The 9,573-nt window shown below is 42.1% G+C and overlaps 2 protein-coding genes across 2 annotated transcripts; one reads left to right on the top strand and one right to left on the bottom strand.

Annotated features, from left to right (window-relative positions):
• Nucleotides 1-4,966: 4,966 nt before the first annotated feature.
• LOC120418745 (protein asunder) lies at nucleotides 4,967-7,138 on the top strand. Its single transcript, XM_039581222.2, has one exon. The coding sequence runs from the start codon at nucleotides 5,068-5,070 to the stop codon at nucleotides 7,096-7,098; it is 2,031 nt and encodes a 676-aa protein (XP_039437156.1). The 5' UTR covers nucleotides 4,967-5,067; the 3' UTR covers nucleotides 7,099-7,138.
• Nucleotides 7,139-7,862: 724 nt separating this feature from the next.
• Nucleotides 7,863-9,090, bottom strand: LOC120418746 (prenylated Rab acceptor protein 1). Its single transcript, XM_039581223.2, has 3 exons — nucleotides 8,869-9,090; nucleotides 8,599-8,808; nucleotides 7,863-8,530 (listed from the first exon to the last, which is right to left on the bottom strand). The coding sequence occupies exons 1-3, from the start codon at nucleotides 8,955-8,957 to the stop codon at nucleotides 8,239-8,241; spliced, it is 591 nt and encodes a 196-aa protein (XP_039437157.1). The 5' UTR covers nucleotides 8,958-9,090; the 3' UTR covers nucleotides 7,863-8,238.
• Between the last annotated feature and the right edge of the window lie 483 nt (nucleotides 9,091-9,573).

Below are 9,573 nucleotides of genomic sequence, written 5' to 3'. Positions count from 1 at the left end.
CCGCTGATCAGGCCGAAACTTCTGGGAGTTCTTGGAGGACCTAGTACATTCCAATAGATTACAAGGTTACCATCGTAGGTCACGAAAGCTACCTGAAATGATCACGGTGGTGAATACACCGGTACAGACCCTTGTTGAACAGGTAGATATTCAGTTCATAACTTCCGGAAATTCTTGGATAACCCAGAACATCTAAACCTGCTGCAGAGTATCCAGCGAGTCACAGGCTGATGTACACGCTTACGACAAACCACTCAATTTTGTACGGCGCAACAGATTTTTTCGCGCAACAGAAGAGATGCGCACTTCGGTTTGGTGGTGCGCGGATAATATTGCAAACTTTGCACCAAATATTTGCACACTTGAAATCCTACCCCTCCTCCCCCCCCCCCCCCCCTTGCTTATAGTGGAGCGTGTCTTGACTGAGCTTTGATGCTTTCGAACACTTTAGAACAGCTTCAGACAGGGGTGTGTGTCTCAGACAGTTTTTTTTCTGCTGTAGTTTGAGGTGTGCACTTTTTGTATAGAGCTTTATTATTATTATTAAAAATAATAATAATTCTGATTCTATGACAATTTCCGGAATTCCATTTCCCGGAATGGACGTTTTCCGGAATGGACATTATCCGGAATGGACGTTTTCCGGAATGGACGTTATCCGGAATGTACATTATCCGGAATGGACGTTATCCGGAATGAAATTTCCCGGAATGGACGTTTCCCGGAATGGACATTTCCCGGAAAAATGAGTTTTTTTATATTACCTGATTATACAATGAATGGAATGTTGCCTACTCGCTTACTTGTGGTTAAGAATTATTAAGTTTGTAACTCGTTTGTTTGGCCTAGTCATATTTAAAGAACTTGATATTTTGACAATAATATTGAATATAATACCTATATATGAATGATAAAAAAAGAAAGTGCAATGTTCGGACACGAATAATAGAAGCAAGCGTTGACTATTGAATCAATACTTTATTACCCACCTCGAGATGTAACACTGTGGATCGATAGATAGTAGACAAACACTAGATGTTTTTAACATTCTTTCAATGTGATGTTATGTAAGAATTTTCCCTTTTTTCGTTAATCAGTTGACTTTTGTGACTAAATTCTACCAAATTTTATTATTAGGCAGAATGTGTATTTTCAAAGAAGGGAAAACCTCAAGAAAATAAAAAGCTTTACAGAAAATCAATGTATGTATAATGCGTACTTTCTTGAGATTTTCCCTTCTTTAAAAATACACGATCTTTCATCAAAGTAATGGGATTTATATAAGAGTTTTCCCTTCTTTTGTTGGTTCTACTAAATTTTACCAAGTTTATCATTAAAGAACTCTGAACTATACAGAAGAATGTTTATTTTCAAAGAAGGGAAAACCTCTAGAAAATAAAAAGTTTTCAGAAGATCAAAGTATAATGTGTATTTTCTTGAGGGTTTCCCTTCTTTGAAAATGAACACTCTTTCATCAATGTGATGGGATTTCGTGTTAGAGATTTCCCTTCTTATGTTAATCAGTTGACTTTTGTGACTACATTCTACCAAACTGTATAATAAGGCAGAATGTTTATTTTCAAAGAAGGGTAACCCTGTAGAAAACGAAAGAAGATCAAAGTATAATGTTTATTTTCTTGAGGGTTTCCCTTCTTTGAAAATTAACACTCTTTCATCAAAGTAATGGATTTTTTTATAAGAATTTTCCCTTTTTTGTTAATTCTACTCAATTTTACCTAGTTTTTCGTTACAGAATTATGCACTATAAAGAAGAATGTTTATTTTCAAAGAAGGGAAAACCTCAAGAAAATAAAAAGCTTTTCAGAAAATCAAACAATAACGTGTATTTTCTTGAGATTTTTTCTTCTTTAAAAACACACGATCTTTCATCAAAGTAATGGGATTTTATTTAAAAACTTTCCCTTCTTTTGTTGATTCTACTAAATTTTACCTAGTTTTTCGTTAAAGAACTCTGAACTATACAGAAGTTTTTTTTCCTTAAAGAACTCTGAACTATACATAAGAATGTTTATTTTCAAAGAAGGGAAAACCTCTAGAAAATAACAAGCTTTCAGAAGATCAAAGTATAATGTGTATTTTCTTGAGGTTTTCCCTTTTTCGAAAATGAACACTCTTTCATCAATGTGATGGGATTTAGTGTAAGAGATTTCCCTTCTTGTGTTAATCAGTTGACTTTTTTTTTTTTTTTTTAAAAAACCCGCGTCCTAACCTGACACCCACATTAAGATAGGGAAAAATCACATATGTAGCGGTTCATTGTACAAATGTGATATTTCCACTATCGGAGAACCTCCTTGTCTCGATGACAGCTTACCGGCCATCGATTAAGCCCTGAGACTGCGTCAAAGTGGGTTCTCGTAGCATGAAGTGGTGTCCATGTGTAAAAATGGAAGCTTCAGCAATATACTGAACACTTCGATTTTAATTCCACATCGAATCAAATCATACTCTTTGCCAAACAAGCATCAAACCGATGACACTCATTATGACAAAGCCCAGGGTGTGTTAATCAGTTGACTTTTGTTACTAAATTCTACCAAATTTTATTATAAAGCAGAATGTTTATTTTTAAAGTAGGGAAATTCTCAAGAAAGTACACGTTATACCTTGATTTTCTGAAAAGCTTTTTATTTTCTTGAGGTTTTCCTTTCTATGAAAATAATCATTCTGCTTTATAATAAAATTTGGTAGAATTTAGTCACAATAGTCAACTGATTAACACAAGAAGGGAAATCTCTTACGCGAAGTCCTATCACATTGATGAAAGATCGTGTATTTTTAAAGAAGGGAAAACTTCAAGAAAATACACTTTATACTTTTATCTAATGAAAGCTTTTTATTTTCTAGAGGTTTTCCCTTCTTTGAAAATAATCATTCTACTTTATGGTAAAATTTGGTAGAATTTAGTCACAAAAGTCAACTGGTTAACAAAAGAAGGGAAAATTCTTACATAACATCACATTAAAAGAATGTTGAAAACATCTAGTGTTTGTCTAATAACTGTCGATCTACATTGTTACATCTCGCGGTGGTTAATGAAGTATTGGTTCAATATTCAACGCTTGCTTCTATTGTTCGTGTCCGAACATTTCACTTTCTTTTTTATCATTCATGTATTTATCATTCATATAGTTGTCAAAACAGCGAGTTCCTTAAATGTGACTAGGTCAAACCAGTTCATTGTCACATCAGGTAATATAAAAAAAAACTCATTTTTCCGGGAAATGTCCATTCCGGGAAACGTCCATTCCGCGAAATTTCATTCCGGATAATGTCCATTCCGGAAAACGTCCATTCCGGATAACGTCCATTCCGGAAAACGTCCATTCCGGATAATGTCCATTCCGGGAAATGGAATTCCGGAAATTGTCATAGAATCATAATTTTTTATAAAACTCAAAAATATTGAAAACTAATTCAAAATAGCGCGAACTCTTTTTACGCGAAAAATTCAAAATAGCACGAACTTTTTTAACGCGAATTTTTTTTACGCGAGAACCAAAATTCGCGTAAAAAGAGGTTTGACTGTAATAAATAGTTTTGATTTTCAAATCCGTACCCGTTTTCTTACTGTTTTTTTAGGTGTTTGTCATGAAGTGTTTCATATTTTAGGATTATTTTTACTTTACTTTCCTCAACACTTACCAAACAAAATGGAATTTACGATCTGGAGTCCTATGGCTTGATTAAAAGAAGAAACCTTCCACCCCGGTATTCGAACTGACGTTCTTTGGATTGCGAGTCCAACCGCCAACCAGCAACTCTACCAAAGCTGTCTGGATTTGGTGTGCTGTTTGGTTTTATACCATCCTACCCAGTCACGAAATATACACTCCTCAGTTTGGCGTAGCTCGTATTCTTTACCACCAGAGGTGGTGGTTTCTTGGCCACTGGAACCACTGGTACCGATGGGCCGCCTCCTTTCCCAGCTTGCTTACCATCGTTTTTGTTGTTGTTCTCCACCAGCGGGCTGAACTTGTTGTTGTTGAGAAGATGCTCAACTTGGTCATTTCCGTCAACGGCTCCGTCGCTGGTCTTCTTCCGCTTCCGCGTTTCTTTTACGGTACGAAGCTCGTCCCCATCGGAGGATTCTTCCACCTCCATCCGTAAGCACTTTGCCACGCAAGGAAAACCAAAACACGTCTGCTTCTGTCAAGCTGAGGAACGAGACTGGTGCTTAGGTGCATGCTTTTCATTGTTGTATGTTAAGGGCCAATACGCACCTCCCAAGAAAAGGGGTCAAGAAATGGCTTTACGAACAGCAGAAAGAAGGAGAGAGAACGATTTCTTGGGGCTTTGCTTCACCCTCTCTGGCTTGCTTTCGCTGCCGCTGCTGCCCATTTGAAATTTTTCTTGACCGGTTCCTTCCGAAGTGCGTATATACCGCTTAACTTTTGAATATTTTTGATCTTTTTATTTTTTTCCCCCATAGAACCTCAAGCGCGCACACCGTCAAACGCGCTCATACCGAACTGTCAACTTTTCTTGGGGGGGTCACGAAAAGAACACGCAACATTTCTTGACCGCGTTCTTTCCGATCTGCAAACCGTACTTAAAGTAGTACACTCAAAGTCAGAAGTATCCCTCAAAAGGGTACTTTCAATCCTCAAAAAGGATACATCCTTTTTTAAAGTTCACCCGGCGTCACCCTTTTAAAAGGGTATGTCAAATTCAGTACATTTTCGATACCCTTTTAAAGGGTGACGACGGGTGAACTTGAAAAAAGGATACTTTTTACTTTGAGTGTACATTATGACCCAATTGCCCAATTGCAGTTAAATTTGACTCAGGGAGTTTGACTGAAATATACACAAATTTTCAATTGGTAAGAAACTTATTTCTGAGTATGCAATTTTTGCGAACCAAAGTTGTGTAACTTTTAGATGAGCGTGTACAAGAATATTCAAAATCAAAATTCACCACCTGGGACACTTTAAAGACGTGAAACGTCAATCGCGCGCCGCGTTGTTGTAAACAAACCCCTGCAAATCACCAAAAAAAATCTTGACCCGCCGCGGATTGAAATCACTTTTCTCCGGCTCCGCGATGGCCGAGTTTAACCACAAAACGGTCTTCGTGCTGGACCACACGCCGTACTTTGGCATTTCGTGCGAGGCGCCAATCGATTGCGACTTTATCAAGAGCAAGATTCCGATTCCTGCGATCAGCAAAAGTTTGTGGACGGCTTCGGTCGAAGCGTCGGTAGAGTACTGCCGGATTGCGTGGGATCTGTTCCCCGGGGGGAAGTTGATCCGGTTCGTTGTCAGTGATACGGCTGCGCATATTGTCAACACGTGGAATGCCTCGACGCAGAGTCTGACGCACGTGATGAACGCCATGTCCATGGTCGGGATTCCGCCGAGGCAAACGCAGGCGAATGATTATTCCGTTATTCATGGGTTGAGGGCGGCGATCGAGGCGCTGGCGGAACCGACGGATCTGCAGAAGGAGCAGCTGGCGGCGAACGAGCAGGTCACGTACAATTTGGGGCGGGTGATTTGCATTACTTCGGCGCGGGACGACGCCAGCATGAAGAGTTTGGAGGACATTTTCCGGACGGTGCTGATGCAGCAGAATACGATATCGGCCAGTCATAAGGAGTACTTGAAGATTGACCAGTGCCACTTGGTAATCATTAATTTGTACCCGTCGAATCTGGAATCGATGGTGAACAATCGTGGGTTGATTGACATTTCGCCGATTTTGAAGTCGGAAATTCATTCCAACAAGGCGCATTTGATCTCGAACAAGTTGACGCACTTGATTCTGCCTCACTTTGACCTGGCCAGCACGACCGTAACGGGAATTCCCATGAAGGAGGAGCAGAACGCTAGTTCCAGCGCAAATTACGACGTGGAGATCTTTCACGGTCGAACGGCACACTCGGTGTTCCTGGGGACGGAATTGGCGCTGCCTCACAGCGTGAAGGACGGATCGGATTACGAAACGGTCACACTAAAGTGGTGCACCCCGCGTAGCTGTGGCTCGTCCGAAATGCAACCGTGCCTTGCCCAGTGCCGAGTGACTCCGGTGGACGTCACGTCGCGGCCCAGTTCGTGCCTGATCAACTTCCTGCTTAACGGCCGATCGGTGCTGCTGGAAATGCCGAAAAAGTCTGGCGGTAAAATTACCAGCCACTTGTTGTCTGCGCATGGCGGCGAAATCTTCATCCATTCGCTCAACACGTCCCGCAGCTGCCTCGAGGAACCGCCGTCGATTTCCGAAGGCGGTGGAGGACGCGTCACCGACTACCGCATTAACGACTTTGGCCAGCTCATGCAACTGCACCGGATCGTGCCGCTTAAAGTGGTACCCGAGCGAGCGCCCGACGAGAATCTGCTGAAACTGCGCACGAAACTGGCGAAAAACAGCCGTTACTGGCCAATCACGCTCGGCGGAACCATCCTGTACAACGTGCGCCAATTCGTCGAACCAATTCTGCTGCGAACACAAAAGCTCGAACTGACCGACGACGACGTCCTGCAGTGTCAAAAGATCGTCTACAATCTGGCCACCCTCGAGGGTCGCCAGGAATCGCTGGCCCTGCCCAACATGGGCCACCGTCTCAAGGGAAACAAACGCGAAGAGCAGTACCGGCTGCTGTGGGCCGAACTGGAACTGGTTGTCAGCTTCAGCGGAACCTCCGCCGGCCACAAAGCGGTCCTCAAGTGCATCCGCGATTGCCGCAGCCGGGCCCCGATCGAAATTTCCGACAAGGACGAACCCATCGACGCGCACCGGGCGTCGGTCATCCGAGCCACCACCGATTCCCCAATGTCGCCGCCCCACTCGATGTCGGCCACCAGCACCAACCCGGACAGTTCCGTGACGGCTCTGCTTGCGGCGAGCGGGTCCGGCCGGGGAACGCTCAAAAAGGGCCAATCGGGGCCGGGAACGCGATCGTTGCTGGACATTCTGGCCTCGTCCGAGCGGGCCCAAAGTCAGAAGCGGATAGATTTTAGCGGCCGGTTGTGCACCGCGCCGGGCCAAGTGGCGAAACTGTACCCGAACTTTGGCGTCAAGGACGAGGCGGCGGTGGCGGTTCAGGGCACGGGTCGGCAACCGGACGTGAAGTGAGATTGTATTGTTTGCGTTAATAAATAGGAGACGTTAATTAAATTTGGAAGTGGGTTTTAATTTTTGAGAATTCATTCATTTGATTTTGTAGATTTTGAACTGAAAAACCTTAAATTCTTAAAACTGAACTTAAACACCAGCAGCTCATTCAACTGATTACGCCCGAACAATTTGCAAAATGCCGAACTTTTTAATGTTTGCGCCCGACACATAGGCAAAAAGCCTTTCGCTGGGCAAGTTTTAGTTATTCGTTAGCTTTTTATAGCAAACTAACTTAGTTGTACTAAAAGCTGGGAACTTTTAGAACTTTCAGTGCTGGCCACCAGAGGTAAGCGGATTTGTGTACGCTCACCCAAAATTGGAGCCTAACATTTCAAAAGGGCACATAACTTTTGTAAACAATAGTGTATCTCTTTCACTCAAATGACAGTTTACATAAGGTGTGAAAGGGACACACTCTTGTTTAAAAAAGTTATGTGCCCTAATGAAATGGCAAGCACGAATTGACCTTTATTGGATAAAATTATCGAATTCTTCATAAAATTTCATCGTTACTGAAAGTGGGTTATTTATTCAGCAGTTTCAGAGCATTCCGAATGTTTTACTGCGTTTTTGAGGCTTTCGTTTGAAACGAATTTTGAAAATAGAAGACAAAACAAGTTCTGCTTCAAACAAACATAGAAATTCGCGAATGAATTTCAAATGTCGATTCTAAATAAAAAGATAACAAAAAGGGAGTTTGTCACCATTTAAACACTTGTAAATTGTTACGAAAGTTTATTGCTCAAATGAAAACTGCACTGTATAGTACGCGTATGTTTAGAACTAAACAAATTACCAATTTAACAGCAGTTGTAGTATTCTGATATGAGCGTGAAAGTGATTATTATAATTCGTCCATACACTGAACTTGGTTTGGATAAGGCTAATAATAAAAACAAATAAAGATCGATTAGTAATTTCTAGCATTACCGTCTATTAGTGATGATCGCGACACTCAAAGCGCTTTCAAACGCCACGTGTTAGAAAATTTTGATTTAGGTTTCGTTCCTGGCGCCGATCTTTACAATACCAACCCGCCGGAAACGGAGACCAAATTGACATTCGTTTAGTGGGATCTTCTCCAGCTTTTTTTTTCGTTTAAACCGTTTCGGTGAGGAACGTCTCCGTGTCCTCCGTCACGATCGCGTCAATGTTGTAGAAGGCCGCGTGCAGCGAAATGACGAAAAACGACGCTCCCAGCACCCAGAACATGACGGCTCCTGCCCCGGCCAGATACAGCAGCGGAATCGACGCCACGTTCACCGCGATGCACTGCTGGTTCGTGTTGAGTTGCCGCGAGAAGAACGCCACCGGAGTGTTTGCCTGCTTGATCTTGTAGCACGCGTAGAAAACGCCTCCAAGCACGATCAGGATCAGCGGGGACGTCAATCTGAAATCGGGATTTTCGTGAGTTAAAATTGAAGTGACCTTGCGAAACCAATCAAAAACAACACTCACAAACAGTAGACAATCAGCCCGAGAAACACGAACAGGTAATTACTCTGGAAGTAGCCCAAGTTCCGGATGATCCGATTCGTCAACCGGGGGACGCTCGCGACCGTTTTAAAGTTGGCCGTCTGCAAAAATTCGGACCAGGGACGCACGTTCTGTCGCGTTAACCGCAACAGCTCCCACAGGCTCGGAATCCGAGCGGAGAAACTGGTGAACCTGAATCATTTGTTATTATTAACCGATTGAGTCATCTTCCAAGTAACCTTCGACACTTACGAAGACATGTTGAATCCACCCAGCTTTGTGTCCTCCTTCGGGGGTTCCATGTTGCCGCTCACGTCGATATGAACGTCGGACTCCTCCATGGTTGGTTGGGTCTTGGATGTGAGTGGGTTTTTTTTGTTGGATTTTACGCTAAAATGCTTTGAAAATGTTAAATTCGTCGCTCCTGCTCTTAGAGAAAAATCGTACGTTATTGGTTGACGTTTCGCTTGCTTTGTTTTTGTTTATGCAAAAAGTGGGGACGTGTGCGGGGGAGCGTGCGCAAATTACGTCACGCATTTTTAAACTGAATTCAAATTTGAAAGTAAACATTTTTTTTCTTGTGTTCTTTGATAATAGGGTCCTAAAGCACTATGTAAATTTTTATGTACAATGGTAAAAAACACGATTAAAACCCATTTCTAATCACTTTTACTTCATTAAAATGCAAATCAAAAATTGACAAGACAACCTTTTTTCGATGGATCAACTATGGTCCCCTTGGAACGAGCTGTCAAGTAGGACCTTTTCTGTCAAGAAGGGTCGCGAAGTTAATTTTTTGAAATTGATTTAAAAATTAATTTTTAATCCTTTTTAGTGATACAAAAGGTCATTGTATTCAGAAAAAAGTCAAAGTAGTTATGTCACAGACATAACCGGAATGGCGTAGGCTACGTAAAGTTTTGAGATGTGGACATAGAGTTTTCCATATCTTAATTT

This window comes from Culex pipiens, chromosome 1 (genome assembly GCF_016801865.2).
Source record: "Culex pipiens pallens isolate TS chromosome 1, TS_CPP_V2, whole genome shotgun sequence".
Classification (NCBI taxonomy): domain Eukaryota; kingdom Metazoa; phylum Arthropoda; class Insecta; order Diptera; family Culicidae; genus Culex; species Culex pipiens.
The sequence above is the reverse complement of the archived record's forward strand: the minus strand, read 5'-3'. Positions and strand labels throughout refer to the sequence as shown.

Coding starts and splice junctions, on each gene's coding strand:
- LOC120418745 (XM_039581222.2), top strand. CDS start 5,068: ATGGCCGAGTTTAACCACAAAACGGTCTTCGTGCTGGACCACACGCCG.
- LOC120418746 (XM_039581223.2), bottom strand. CDS start 8,957: ATGGAGGAGTCCGACGTTCATATCGACGTGAGCGGCAACATGGAACCC. Junction 8,809..8,868: donor GGTGGATTCAACATGTCTTC/GTAAGTGTCGAA, acceptor CAAATGATTCAG/GTTCACCAGTTTCTCCGCTC. Junction 8,531..8,598: donor GGGCTGATTGTCTACTGTTT/GTGAGTGTTGTT, acceptor TCCCGATTTCAG/ATTGACGTCCCCGCTGATCC.